At 53.2% G+C, this 14,146-nt stretch overlaps 2 protein-coding genes across 4 annotated transcripts; one reads left to right on the forward strand and one right to left on the reverse strand.

Moving 5' to 3' along the window:
* Positions 1 to 2,362: 2,362 nt before the first annotated feature.
* Ercc1 (excision repair cross-complementation group 1) lies at positions 2,363 to 11,906 on the forward strand. Of its 3 annotated transcripts, none has more exons than XM_013032744.1 (10): positions 2,363 to 2,444; positions 2,831 to 2,942; positions 3,636 to 3,851; positions 6,317 to 6,420; positions 6,572 to 6,671; positions 8,363 to 8,439; positions 10,028 to 10,127; positions 10,987 to 11,058; positions 11,218 to 11,286; positions 11,805 to 11,906. In XM_013032744.1, the coding sequence occupies exons 2-10, from the start codon at positions 2,838 to 2,840 to the stop codon at positions 11,856 to 11,858; spliced, it is 897 nt and encodes a 298-aa protein (XP_012888198.1). In that variant the 5' UTR covers positions 2,363 to 2,444; positions 2,831 to 2,837; the 3' UTR covers positions 11,859 to 11,906. The 3 variants fall into 3 exon arrangements, with proteins under 3 accessions (XP_012888198.1, XP_012888199.1, XP_012888197.1); XM_013032743.1 differs by lacking the exon at positions 2,363 to 2,444 and adding an exon at positions 2,728 to 2,752; XM_013032745.1 differs by lacking the exons at positions 2,363 to 2,444; positions 3,636 to 3,851 and adding an exon at positions 2,727 to 2,752.
* Positions 11,753 to 14,031, reverse strand: Cd3eap (CD3e molecule, epsilon associated protein). Its single transcript, XM_013032742.1, has 3 exons — positions 13,972 to 14,031; positions 13,624 to 13,765; positions 11,753 to 13,141 (listed from the first exon to the last, which is right to left on the reverse strand). Exons 1-3 carry the CDS (start codon positions 13,991 to 13,993, stop codon positions 12,043 to 12,045), a joined length of 1,263 nt encoding a protein of 420 aa, XP_012888196.1. The 5' UTR covers positions 13,994 to 14,031; the 3' UTR covers positions 11,753 to 12,042.
* Positions 14,032 to 14,146: the final 115 nt, after the last annotated feature.

Genomic DNA, 14,146 nt, shown 5'->3' on the forward strand with positions numbered 1-14,146 from the left:
GCCGGGCTGGGGACGCGCAGCCTGGTCGGCCACTGCGCCCTGCCCAGAACCCCTCAAACCCGAGCCCCCCCCACTCCTCCATCCCGGGCCACCCCACAGCTCTGCGCTGGGCTGAAAAGTTAGGGGATCCCCTAGCTGGAGGCGGCGGACCCGAGTGAGGACCGCGGGAGGCGCAGGCAGCGCCGGGAGCGCGCAGATCCGCACTGGACATGGAAGGTTCCAGGTCCAAACCCGGGGCCCCGGGATGTTTTCCCGCCCAACATTGAAGCGAGGCCGGGGATGGGGTCCGCGGGGATCCCTGGGGGTCTCCCCCCAACACCACATCGAGTCCTCTGGCGGGGTGCCCGCGGCCCCTGGTGGACGAGGCCGGAGCTGCAGCACTCAAGTTGGCCAGTGTGTTTTCTACCTGGGGGAAACTGAGGCCCAGCTGTTGAGGGCGTTTTTTGTTTCAGTGCTATGCCTGGGCCTTGAACTCAGGGCCTGGGTGCCGCTGCTGTTCCTGAGCTTGTTGTGCGCAAGGCTGGCGCTCTACCACTTGAGTGAAAGCTCTACTTCCAGCTTTTTGGTGGGTCATTGGAGATTAAGAATCCCATAGACTTTCTCCCTAGGCTGGCCTCGAATCCTGATCCTCAGATCTCAGACTCCTGAGTAGCTAGGGTTACAGGTGTGAGCCACCGGTGTCTGGCTCTATAGCCATTGTAGAAATAAACTGACAGGGGTCATCCTACCGCTCAGTGACCTCAGGGGAAATGACACCCAGGGTGGCTGGGGGTTCCTTAGATGGTTCCTAGAAGTCAAGTCAGTGGGTAGAGGGAGGACAGAAAGAAATGTTCTATTTTTGTAAAAGAAAAAAACTCATCCCATCATTTGGGAGGCTGTGGTAGGAGGCTGAGGAGTTAGAGGCCCAGTTGGCCTGTATAGTGAGACCCTGTCTCAAGGAAAAAATGTACATAGGCTGGGAATGTGGCTTCGTGGTAGAGTGCTTGCCTTACATGCATGAAGCCATGGGTTCAATTCCTCAGCACCACATAAACAGAAAAAGCCGGAAGTGGTGCTGTGGCTCTAGCTAGGTGCTGTGGTGCTAACCTTGAGCAAAAGAACCTCAGGGACAGTGCCCAGGCCCTGAGTTCAAGTCCCAGAACCGGCAAAAAGAAAAGAAAAAACGTACAGAAATTCTCCAACAAGAAGTAAAATGAGCTGGATGCCACCAGTGGTTCATGCCTGATCCTAACTCCTCAGGAGGCTGAGGTCTGAGTGAGGATCGTGGTTCACAGATGCTCTAGGCAGAAAAGCCCTCAAGACTTTTATCTCCAATTAGCACCAAAAAGCCAGAAGTGGAGTTTTAGCCCAAGCCGTAGAACACAAGCCTTGAGCAAAACAGCTCAGGGACGGTGTCCAGTTCAAATCCCAGGACAGACAGACAGACACAGCCTATACAATTACAATCTTGGAGTATGACAAATCTCTAAGGCAACAAGCCAAGGGCAAAAGTCACTGGATAGACTGATAAATAGGTGGTAATAAATCCTAAGAACTTCTAAATAAAATTGCAATCAAAGTATAAACAAGAGGCTCCTTATATTGGCAATGTATAGAATTGACAACAAAGAATAGGAATCAAAATTTACTCCCATGAATTAACAATAATAATAATAAAGTCTCTCAACCTTTGCTTTGCTTATTTGTTTGGGGAGGGAAAAATCGTTATATTGAATGGCCTTTTTTTTTAATGGGCAAAGGAAATGAGCAAGCCACTCACAGAACGCAAAATATTTGTGGCCATTAATCTCACACACACAAAAAAAGGCGTTTTATTTCCTTAGTAATCCGGGCTGCAAATGGGAACACTGTGATACTATCATCTCAGGAAATGACTAATTCTAACTCATCCACCGGGTCGGCTCGGATGTCCCTTCCTCCGAGAAGCCTTTCCTGACTCCCGGGCTGGGTCCTGCGCTCCCAGCCCCGCCTCGGGGCGGAGCCTTCCGCCAGGGCCCGCCCACGCGCGGGTCGTCATGGAAACGCGTCTATCAGTTCCTGGGCTGTGTCACTCAGCAGGTGACGCTGGGTGGTGCTGGCCGCGGGACTTCAGCCAAGTCCATCCGTTCCCCACAGTAGGAGGAGTGGGGGAGATCTAATCTGATCTGATTTCTCTACTGAGCCCTGACTGGAGTCGGAGAGCACAGCAAGGGCTCCACAGAGCTCTGGTACCAAATCATTTTTTGATATTGGGGACCGTCAATCTTCTATACTCTCTCAACCTCCACGGTCCTCCAGGAGCATAGAGAGCAGCTCCTCTCTAGGCTCCACTCTCCCTAGGAGAGCAACGAGACGGGCCGGGGGGGGCAGAGAGGCCGGAAGTGCGACGGGTCAGGCCGCGCTGTCGGCTGCACGTCTTGATACCCTCTCCGCAGTCTTTTTATTCCAGGCCTGGGGTCGAGTAGGTGAGTCCTCCACGTTTGGTGACCCTCCCCCCCACACACACACAATGTAGGAGTTGAGTGGAGCGGAGGGTGGAGACTGCAATTGGCAGGGTGAAGATGGCGATTGGCAGCCACCGTACCCAATCAGTGCAGTGTGTGAGGGTCCATCAAGTGCGCGCTTTGGGGGCGGGCCTAACGGAACCCACGGGCTGCGATGGGCGGGGCGGATCGGCATGTGGACCAATGAGAGTCGTGGACAGCAGAAGGAGGCGTGTTCACTGGAGTCGTGAAGCAGTAGAACGAGGGGATGATTTTGGCGGGATGTCTGGGTGTGTGAACCGGCTGGGAGGATGCTAATACAAACGCTGGTACCTCAACCGCTCTGTGCCACCATGTTTCCCCACCAGGCCTCAGATGGACCCTGGAAAGGGAGAAGAGGGGGCACCACCTCCCGACGGGCCGCCCACCAGGAAGAAATTTGTCATCCCGTTGGACGAGGGCGAAGTCCCTCCCGTAGGGGTAGGGCGAAGGCTGCAGGGTCGGGGGTGGCTAGCATGCTGCCAGGAAGAGCAGGAAGGGGATACCATTGGGGGGGCACGGTGTGGGTTCCCCTGGAAAATCAACCTTTGTCCAACCCCAGGACGGTTCAAAGTGGCGTCAAGGCAGAGTCCCCCCAAACTACTAAAGATAGAGCAGCTACACTTTGAAAAAAATACTTAGAGTATTAATTAATGTGGGAGGGGGTAGCAGTACTGGGGCTTGATCTCAGGGTCAGGTTGTTGTCCTTGAGCTTTTTTTTTTTTTGTCGGTCGTGGGGCCTGAACTCTGGGCTTGGGTGCTGTCCCTGCACTCTTCAGCTCAAGGCGAGCACTCTACCACTTGAGCCACAGCGCCTCTTCCAGTTTTCTAGGGATAATTGGAGATAAGAGGGTCACTGAGTTTCCTGCCTGGGCTGGCTTTGAATTATGATGAGCCTCCAGCACCTGGCTTGTCCTTGACCTTTTCCACCCAATGTTGGTGCTCTGCCACTTGAGCTGCAGCTCCACTTCTGGCCTTTTGCTGGTTAACTACAGAGAAGAGTCTCACAGACTTTCCTGCCTAGGCTGGATTCAAACTGCAGTCCTCGGATCTCAGCCTCCTGAGTACCTAGGAATTCAGGCATGAATCACAGGCTCCAGGACCCCCCTACAATCCCTCTCTTTCTCTCTATAGGCCAAGCCTTTATTCAGATCCACACGGAGCCCATCCACCACTGTGACTTCTGCCCAGGCAGCCCCTCAGACTTATGCAGAGTATGCCATTTCTGGCCCTCCAGTAGGGGCTGGGACCACTAACCCTGTTGGAACAGAACCACCAACACGAGAGACCCCCAACCAGACCCTGAAACCAGGAACAAAATCTAACAGCATCATTGTGAGCCCCCGGCAGGTGAGGGGGGACAGCGCTTTGGGGCCACAGGAGGGAAGCCCTGCAGGCTGGGAGACAGTTGAAGGAGATGTGAGTTCTACCCAGTACTTCCCTCCATCCCTTTCTAGATGGGTTGTTGATTCTGGAGAAAGAATGGTAGAAAATTAGGTGGCATCTCTACCCCTGATTATGCGTTGAGGTCAGGGGGAGGGAGGGGCAGTGTATGAAGTCACATTAGTACTAAGCATGGGAGAAGAGTCCAATGTTGTCAACCACAGAGAAATGGACATAAAAAAATCCTCTTGGGGCAGGCGCTGGGGGCTCATGCCTGTAATCACAGCTATTCGGGAGGCTGAGGTCTGAGGATGGTAGTTTGAAGCTATCCTAGGCAGGAAAATCCATGAGACTCTTACTTCCAATTAACCCACAGAATACTGAAAGTAGTGCTGTGGTTCCAAGTGGTAGAGCACTAATCTTGAGTGAAAAGGCTCAAGGATAGTACCCAGGCCCTGAGTTCAAGCCTCACAACCAACAAAAACAAGAAAAAAAAAGTCCTTTTGGACCCGATATGGTAGTTCATGTCTGTAATCACAACTACTCAGTGAGGTAGAAGGATGGAGAGAACCAGGCCAGCCCTGGCAAAGTTATCATGACCATGACTCAAAAGCTAAATACAACTGGGCTTGGTGATGCATGCCTGAAAGTCTCAGTGATGTGGGATTCATGGGTAGGAGGATCTCTGAGGCTGGCTGGGGAAAAGTTAGTGGGATCCTGCTTCAAAAGTCTCAGGATGCTGCAGGCAGCATAGTTGGTGACATCATTGACCACTGTTGGCAGCTCCCGATTTGGCTCATCCCCTCCCAGAGGTGGGGCTGGCAAGGACAGTTCCCATCCCCATCCATGCCCAGCGCCCCATCAAGGCCACCAGGAGCCATCAAGAACACCCTGGGCTGGGGATGTGGCTTAGTGGTAGAGTTCTTGCCCAGCATGCACGAAGCCCTGGGTTTGATTCCTCAGTACCACATAAACAGAAAAAGCTGGAAATGGCAATATGACTCAAGTGGTAGAGTGCTAGCCTTGAGCACAGGAAGCTCAGGGACAGTGCCCAGGCCCTGAGTTTAAGCCCCAGGACTGACAAAAAACAAAACAAAACAACACCCACACACACACACCAAAAAAACTCCCAACACCCTATAAGGAGGTGTTAGGTTGCTTCCATCTGGGACCAAAGGCCTGAGCTGTTCTCTGCTCTAGATGTTATCTAACCTCAGGAAATTCCCAAGTTCTCAGGTGCTTTGTCTCCTAGAACAGTGTCAAAGATCAAATACCAGAACAGAAAGTTCTCCTAAGGTCACACCCCTGTGTACAAAGGTTTCAGTAGATCTGTTTGTTTTTCTTTTTGGCTGGTCCTGGGGCCTGAACTCTGGGCCTGGGCACTGTCCCTCAGCTCTTCAGCTCAAGGCTAGCGCTCTACCACTTGAGCCACAGCGCCACTTTAGACTTTTTTCTGTGTCTGTGATGCTGACGAATCGAACCCAGGGCTGCATGAATGCCAGGCAAGCACTATACCACTGAGTCACATTCCCGGGCTGGGATGTCTGTTTTCATTTTAAGACAATGTTTTACTGCGTAGCCCAGGCTGGTTTTGAACTCATGATCCTTTTGCCTCCTGTCCAGTGCTGGGATTACAAGAATATGCTCTCACATTTAGCAAACTTCGTCTCTTGAACCTGGGGCAGAGATATCACAGAATGGCAATGAGTGTAGATGTCAGCTGGTCTTTGTCAGTGCTGTGTCACACACAGTAGGTGCTCAATGCTTACTGAGTGGATGACAACTTGACTTGCCTGAAGATTTTAAGTCTTGGGTTACAGAGAATGTTCTGGGTACAGCCCAAGGGGAATTTGGAGAGAGCAGCGTTTCGAGCAGAGGCAGCTGGGGGTGAGGGTGTGAGGGTGTGTGTCACAGGCCATGGATGGAGCCACAGCAGGGCTTAGAGCTTAGGGGAGGAGCAGGCTGTCTTTTAGAAACAGCTTTCTGGCTGTCACTTGGGCCACTCTGTGACTGTGGAGGAGAGGCAGGAGGGTCGGAAGTACCACGTTTGGGAGTTGGAGGGGAGAGACGCGTGTGGGCCAAGCCGGGCTCTCTGGACAGTGTGGCATGCCCGGATGGAGCAGGGGGAGGAGTGGATGTGCATGATGGAGGGCCCCATCTGCTGGGCCCAGCAGATGGCAGGACACACTGGGTTTGGGGGTAGAGACCAAGCTGGACTCCATGGTAAAAGTCTAGGGCTGGAGGGATGAGAAGACTTGGGTTGGAACACCTAGAACATTCTAGAGGAGGAAAAGGCATAGCAAGAAGAGACAAGCTGAAAGAGGCAGGTGCTAAGTGGGTGGAGGGGGAGGAGGGGTGGGCTGGGGGGGAATGGCTGTCCTAGCCAAGGTGCCAGCGTCATGCTAACTGCTGCTTGGGCCCTTCTTCCACAGAGGGGCAACCCGGTGCTCAAGTTCGTGCGCAGTGTGCCCTGGGAATTCGGTGACGCCACCCCCGACTATGTGCTGGGCCAGAGCACCTGCGCCCTCTTCCTCAGGTGAGTGCTGGGGCGCTGCCCATCCTTCAGGAAGGCCTCCACTGCAGGGTCCTAGGCTCTGCCTGGCAGTGGGGGCACAAAGGGGCCTGAAAGGGGTCCCAAGGAGACCGAGACTCCCACCCACTGCCCCTGTCTCCCCCTATCCCACCAGCCTCCGCTACCACAACCTCCACCCTGACTACATCCACCAGCGGCTGCAGAGCCTGGGGAAGAGCTTCGAGCTGCGCGTGCTGCTGGTCCAGGTGGATGTGGTAAGTAGTCCTCTGCCTCTGCTGGCTTCAAGCCAGCAGAGTGGGGCCAGCAGAGTGCCAGCAGAGTGGGGGGCGGGGGGGGGAGACTATAGCCCTGTATTGGCCTGGAGGCCCCCTGAGAAAAGCTCAGCCATTGTTCACACCTCACATGGACCCAACTTACCCTGAACCAGCCAGGATTGGTCTGGTAGTCACAGATCCTCCTTGGCCACACCCTTTTTCCACAAGTCCCCCTATGTACACATTCCTTCCTCCTAACCTAGGGTCTCCTGCAGGCTAACCAAACATTCTTTTTTTTTTTTTTGTCCAGTTGTGGGGCCTGAACTTTGGGCCTGGGTGCTGTCCCTCAGCTCTTCAGCTCAAGGCTAGTGCTCTACCACTTGAGCCACAGCGCCACTTCTGGCTTTTTTCTTTTTGCTTATGTGGTGCTGAGGAATTGAACCCAGGGCCTCAGGCATGCATGGCAAGTGCTCTTCCACTGAGCCACCTTCCCAGCCCCTAACAAAACATTCTTCATTCTTACTCCCTTCAGCCATGCTACAGGCTCGAAGATTTCTTTTTTGTCGGTTGTGGGGTTTGAACTCTGGGCCTGGGTGCTGTCCCTCAGCTCTTCAGCTCAAAGCGAGCACTCTACCACTTGAGCCACAGTGCCACTTCTGGTTTTCTGGGGGTTTACTGGAGATAAGAGTCTCCTGGAGTTTCCTGCCTGGGCTGGCTTTGAACCATGATCCTCAGATCTCAGCTTCCTGAGTAGCTAGGATTATAGGCGTGAGCCACTGGAGCCCAGCAGATTTTTTTTTTTTCTGGTTGGTCATGGGGCTTGAACTCTGGGCCTGGCACTGTCCCTCAGTTCTTCAGCTCAAGGTGAACATTCTACCACTTGAGCTACAGTACCACTTCCGGTTTTCTGGTGGTTTATTGGAGATACGAGTTTCATGGACTTTCCTGCCTGAGCTGACTTTGAATGGTGATCCTCAGATCTCAGCCTCTTGAGTAGCTAGGATTCCAGGCGTAAGGCACCAGTGCCTGGCAAGATAGTTTTTTGTATGTGTGGGTGTGCTGGTCCTGGAGCTTGAATTCAGGGCCTGCACTGTCATGAACTTCTTTTGCTCAAGGCTGGCAGTTTACCAATTGTGCCACAGCTCCATTTTTGGCTTTTTTGGTTGTTTAATGGATAGTCTCATGGTTTTTCCTGCCTGGACTGGCTTTGAACCATGATCCTCAGAACTCAGCCTCTTGAATAGCTAGGATTACAAGGCTTGGGCTGCTGGCGCTCACCTAATCTCAAATTTTTATTTTTTTTGCCAGTTCTGGTGCTTGAACTCAGGGCCTGGGCACTGTCCCAGAGCCCCTTTTGCTCAAGGCTAGCACTCTACCACTTGAGCCACAGGGCCACTTTTGGCCTTTTCTGTATATGTGGTACTAAAGAATTAAACCCAGGGCTTCATGCATGCTAGGCAAGCACTCTACCACTAAGCCACATTCCAGTCTCTGAAATATTATTTTGATTACTATTATTTTTTGTGCTGGAACTGGACTGGGAGTTTTTTCTCACTCAAGGCCCTGCTGTCACTGCTGGGCCTTGTACTTCCCACCACAGGCTGGCTTTGGCCAGCACCCCAAACTCTATTGTTTTCAGACTGTAAGTCCTCATATTGTGACAGGTCTCTAATTCTGATCTTCTCTTCTAGAAAGATCCTCAGCAGGCCCTCAAAGAGCTGGCTAAAATGTGCATCCTGGCAGACTGCACACTGATCCTCGCTTGGAGGTGAGATTGCACCCCTCCCCCACCAATTCAGACCCGCCCTCCAGAGCAGCTGGAGAGCTCTCTCTGGGAGCCTGGGCCAGGCCCTGCCTCTCTGGGCCTCAGCATTCTCATCTGAGAAGTGGACACTTTATAACCTGCCTTTTTTTTTTTTTGTCCATCATGGGGCTTGAACTCTAGGCCTGGGCGCTGTACCGTTTATTGGAGCTAAGAGTCTCACGGGCTGGCTTTGAACCACGATCCTCAGATCTCAGCCTCCTGAGTAGCTAGGATGACAGGCGTGAGCCACCAGCTCCTGGCTATAGCCAGTCTTTTTTAGAGGCTTACATCAGAAAAGTAGGTACCAGACATCAAGTTTTCAAGCCTGTTCAGGGTTTAGATATAAAATCTGACTGGAGGGCCTGGGAAGGTGGCTCAGTGGTAGAGTGCTTGCCTTGCATGCATGAGACCCTGAGTTCCATTCCTCAGCACCACATAAGCAGAAGAAGCTGGAAGTGGTGCTGTGGCTCAAGTGGTAGAGCGCTAGCCTTGAGCTGAAGAGCTGAGGGACAGCGCCCAGGCCCAGAGTTCAAGCCCCATGACTGACCAAAAAAAAAAAAAAATCTGACTGGAGAACTAATTCCATATATATATTTTTTTTTTTCCCCCTATAGTAGGACTGGGGTTTGAACTGTGTCTTGCCCTACGGAGGACCACAGCTTTACACCTTGCTTGCACTCCTTGAGATAGCATGGATCTGAACTATAGTCCTCCTATTTTCACTTCCTACTGTAGTTATTCTAACATATGCACCACCATATCCTTCTACTGGGATGAAGTCTCATGAAATTTTGAGCCTGGGTTGGCTGATCTCAGCCTCCCAAGTAGCTAGGGTGACAGGTGTGGACCACCATGCTCACTGTTGGTTGAGAAGTTCTGCAAACTGTTTGCCTTTGGCAGGCCTCAAACCTGTCTTCTTGATCTCATCCTTCCAAATAGAAGGCTACCATTTCTCTATTTTGTTTGGTCGTGGGGCTTGAGTTCAGTGCCTGGGCACTGTCCCTGAGATCTTTCACTCAGGGCTAGTTTATCACCTTGAGCCACAGTTCCACTTCCAGTTTTCTGGTGATTAATTGGAGATAAGAGTTTCATATACTTTCCTGCCCAGGCTGTGTTTGAACTGCCATCCTTAGATCTCAGCCTCCTATGTAGCTAAGATTACAAGTGTGAGCCACTAGCCCCCGGTGGAAATTAGCGTTTCTTCACAGGCTTTGAACAACCAGGCTCTGACCACTGACCGAACAGTGACCTGTATCATCTGAGGCCCACAGAAATCAAATGGCTAGCCCAGGGTCACCCAATCAAGAAGCAGGGCCTGACTCCCAGGGTTTGGGCTCCTAAGCCCTACTTTGAGCCAGAAAAGAAGTAGCCTACTGGTTTAGTGAGGTCTGGAGTTCCAGGCCAGCCCTGGGGAAAACCCAAGGGTGAAGATCCACCCAGCAGGGACTCAGTGAACGTTGGAGTTTGCAGTTGTCACCTCAGCTAGCACTGCATAATGAAGGGAAGAATCTAGACTGTGACAGCTCTTCCCTCTCGTGTCCTGTCATCCCAGCCCCGAGGAAGCTGGACGATATCTGGAGACCTACAAGGCTTATGAGCAGAAGCCACCAGACCTCCTGATGGAGAAGCTGGAGCAGAACTTCCTGTCCCGGGTAAGACCCCTCCCGTCCTTCCCTCCTCGTTCCTGAACACCTGACCCTAACTGCTTGCTGACACTTTCATTGCAGTTTGCCTTCATTAGGGTCTCATTCTATATGGTGTGAGGAAGGGAGTTTTTGAGACCTTGAACTTTGATCCTTCCAATCTCAGCCTCTCGTGTAGCTTGGGATCACAGACATATTCCATTACAAACAGCCATGAGGCTAGAAAGATCTTTCAAACATTTCTGCCAGGCTGGCTCAAACTGTGGTCTGTGTGTCTTCAGCTTCTCCAAAAGGCAGGTTTATCGGCATGAGCTGGCAACATATTACATCAATGTTGCTGGCTTGTTTTTTCCTGGTTATTTATTTAGCCAGACCTGGGGCTTGAACTCTGGGCTTGGAAACTGTCCTTGAACTCCTTTTGCTCAAGGCTAGCACTCTACCACTTGAGCCACAGTGCTACTTCTGGCTTTTTCTGGTTGTTAATTGGAGATGAGTCTTAAGAACTTTCCTGCTCAGGCTGGCTTTGAACCATAATCCTTAGATCTCAGCCTCCTGAATAGGTAGGATTACAGCTGTGAGCCACCAGTGCCCAGATGATTTTTTTTTTTTTTTTGTCGGTTGTGGGGCTTGAACTCTGAGCTTGGGTGCTATCCCTGCACTCTTCAGCTAAAGAAGAGCGCTCTACAACTTGAGCCACAGCACCACTTCTGGTTTTCTAGTGGTTTGAGATAAGAGTCTCATGGAGTTTCCTGCCTGGGCTGGCTTTGAACCGTGATGCTCTGATCTCAGCCTCCTGAGTAGCTAGGATTATAGGCGTGAGCCACTGGCGCCCAGCCCTGATTAATTTTTTGTCTCCTCCCCTTTCCAGGCTACTGAATGTCTGACCACCGTGAAGTCGGTCAACAGGACAGACAGCCAGACTCTACTCGCCACTTTTGGAGTAAGCATCTCTCCCTCAGCAGTTCTCAGAAGGCCCTTCTCTGTCTCCTGCTCCCACCCCCACCCTTCCTGCCTGGCCACAGCTGCCCCCTCTCAGGACTCTCAGGCTCCTCCCTGGCCAGGCCCAGCACAGCCCCTAACCCGTCTCTACCTCCTGCAGTCTCTGGAACAGCTCATTGCTGCTTCGAGGGAAGACCTGGCTTTGTGCCCTGGCCTGGGCCCCCAGAAGGTAAGAACTCTGGGTAAAGGTCAGACAGGCTGGGGTAGCAGTGGGACCTAAATGAGCAGGGACTCAGACACCAAGGTTTCAAAGTTCGAGGAAAGCCCACATACACAACCCCTCACTCCGAGTTGTTGGCCACAGTAGGAGTGAATGAATCAAAGGTCTTGTCCTCGGTAGGCAAGCCACATTCTGAACCTTTTTGTTTTTACTAAGATTGCATCTTGCTACCTTTGCCCACACTTAACTCAAGGTAGAAGTTCTCCCCCCACCTCCAGATGAGCTGGGATTACAGGCGAGTACTACTGCCTATACCATCCATACACTTCACTCTCTTACTAACGGGGGAACAGGAAACCTGAGAGGCTGACAGCCAGCCCCACTTCAGTACTGGATAGAATCCACATTGTCATCTTCTCTCCCACATCCCAGAGCTCCTGGAAACTAGTGGGGGAAAAAACAAACCCATTCTGGATGCAGTAAACAAATGGCTTCTTTAATGCTGGGTTCATTTCTCCCTGTCCCAGGCGCGGAGGCTCTTTGACGTTCTTCACGAGCCCTTCCTGAAAGTACCCCCATGACTGTGGCTGCTGGCGACCCAAGGTCATAATAAAGCATTTTCTAGGTGCTGGCTGGCGTTCCGTGGCTTCCCCTGAGGTCTCCTGGGGTGCTGTCTTTGAAGCCAGTACCTCACTTCCCTTCTTTCTCAGTGGATCGTGGAGCTGCCCTGCCTCAGGCCCGCGCTCACCGGTGGCAGACTGGACATTAGACAGTCCTGTCAGTCGCTTTGTGCTCTCTGTCCTTCTTCTTCTTTTTCTTGAGGGGGGCTACAGCTGCCTGGGGCTCAGGATCACCAGCCTCCACTGTCACATTTTGTGGTTTTTCTTTCTTCTTTTTCTTGGGGGACACCAGAGTTGTCCCAGCCTCTAGTTCCACTTCCTCTGGGAATCCAGGGAGCCCCAAAGGCGCCACCTCTGGCTCAGTTCCCTCAGTCTCTGGCTCCATCATGGCAGTCTGCCTCTTTCCTTTCTTGGTCTTCTTTCTTGGGGGAGACAGGATGGCTTCCTCCTGTGCCTCCACTTTCAGTGGCTGAGAATCAACCAGAGCCACTGCCCCCTCCATCCCTGGGGTCCCCTTGGGCCTCTTTCTCTTCTTGGTGGGGGGCAGGGCTGCCTCTTGGGGAGGCTCAGTTTTAACAAATTTCAAATCTGACAGCTTTTCTTCTGGCTCTGCCATTTCTGCCTCTGGGGGCCTCTTCTTGGTGGTGCGTGGGCCCAGCCCTCCTGGCAGCCCTGGCACCTCCATTTCTGACACTAGCACCTTCACTTTATGCTCCAGCACCTCCACTGCAGGCTCCATCATCTCTGGCTGTTGCTTTTTCTTCTTCTTCTTCCTCCCTACATCTGTTTCTAGGGCCGACCCGGCCATGCCCACCTCTAGGGTCCCATGGCCATTCACAGCCTCTAGAGTAGCAGCAGCCTCTGCCATCTGCCTCCTCTTCTTCCTCTTCTTCTCCAAAGTAGGTGACTTGGGTGTCAAAGCTGAACCAGGCCCAGTGACTGGGGGGTTACCTCCAAAAGCACAGAACCGAGGTCTCAGGCCAGGGGGGATTTGTGGTGGGGGGCTCGCAAGAATAGGCTGCACAGGAGTTCCTGGCAAGGATTCTTGGTGACTCTCGATGATCCTGAGGCTGCCATGGGGGGCAGGAGCACAGGTGAGTTCACCTCCTGTTGCTATGCAGGGAGCAAGCAGGGTCGCTGCTGGGGAGTCACTGCTGCTGAGGACATGATAGCGGTGCCGCTGGCCCCCCAACTTGCCCTTTACAATCCGGGAGCCTGAGAGAGGCACCCGCCGTCCATCAAGGCTGGGAGAAGGAAAAGGGAGGGCAGAGGCTAGGTCAGACAGGAAATAGTGGTATTTCTAGGTTGCTCAGAAATGCCCCCTCTTAAGAGGGGTCCCAGCGGCTTAAAGCTGTAATCCTAGCTACTCCGGAGGCTGAGATCTGAGACTCATGGTTCAAAGCCAGCTCAGGCAGGAAAGTCCCACCGGCGAGATTCGTATCTCTAATTAAACAGCCATCTAAGCGTAACCCCTCCGCACAGCATCTTTACAAAGAAACAAGATTTTTTTTTTAAAGATAGCCAAAACCCGGAAGTGGGGCTGTGGCTCAAGTGGTAGAGCGCCGCCTCGTGTGAAAAAAAAACTTAAGAGAAAAACTTAAGGGGCAACACCCAAACCCCGAGTTCAAGGCGCAGTACCAGCCCAATGAAAAAGAAAACGAGCACAACTACTCCCCGACAACCCGGTCGGTTCCGCTTCGAGCGGAGCTAGCAGGAGGCCGCTCACCTGTGGGGAACGAAGTCTGCCGGGGCCTGGATGAGCCACAGCTCCGCGTCCGGGCCGGCCAGCGTCTCCAGGGAGAAACGAGGGGGCTCCGAGGCTGGGGGCGTCGCGGTGAAGTTGGGGGGACAAGAGAACCGAGCCGCCCCTGCGGAAGAAGGGGAGCCGGAGCCTGAGGCCGCTAACGGTCCACGGGTTCCCGCTCCAGGATCGCTCCCGCAGCCCCGGGAGCGCCCGCCGCCCCCGCCCCGGTCCCAGCTCCCGTCCCCCTCCCGCTCGCGGGCCGCCTCTCTTTCCGGGGAGCCCCCACGCACCGCCCCCGTCCCCCCCACCCTCGCCGACTCGCCCGCTCACCCCCGGACGGGGGCGCCGCCATCCCCGCCGTCCCGGGACTCGCGCCCGGCGCACGCCGCACGCCGCAGCCTAGAGGCTTACATCAGAAAAGTAGGTACCAGACATCAAGTTTTCAAGCCTGTTCAGGGTTTAGATATAAAATCTGACTGGAGGGCCTGGGAAGGTGGCTCAGTGG

Source organism: Dipodomys ordii, unplaced genomic scaffold, assembly GCF_000151885.1.
Source record: "Dipodomys ordii isolate 6190 unplaced genomic scaffold, Dord_2.0 Scaffold156, whole genome shotgun sequence".
NCBI lineage: Eukaryota > Metazoa > Chordata > Mammalia > Rodentia > Heteromyidae > Dipodomys > Dipodomys ordii.

What these genes read in the sequence shown, in the direction of transcription:
- Cd3eap (XM_013032742.1), bottom strand. Translation starts at nt 13,993, where the DNA reads ATGGCGGCGCCCCCGTCCGGGG. An exon ending in GGCGGCGCCCCCGTCCGGGG is followed by an intron (nt 13,766 to 13,971) that starts GTGAGCGGGCGA and finishes CTTCTTCCGCAG; the next exon opens with GGGCGGCTCGGTTCTCTTGT. An exon ending in GCAGACTTCGTTCCCCACAG is followed by an intron (nt 13,142 to 13,623) that starts GTGAGCGGCCTC and finishes TCCTTCTCCCAG; the next exon opens with CCTTGATGGACGGCGGGTGC.
- Ercc1 (XM_013032743.1), top strand. An exon ending in TGCTGGTCCAGGTGGATGTG is followed by an intron (nt 6,672 to 8,362) that starts GTAAGTAGTCCT and finishes CTTCTCTTCTAG; the next exon opens with AAAGATCCTCAGCAGGCCCT. An exon ending in AGCAGAACTTCCTGTCCCGG is followed by an intron (nt 10,128 to 10,986) that starts GTAAGACCCCTC and finishes TCCCCTTTCCAG; the next exon opens with GCTACTGAATGTCTGACCAC.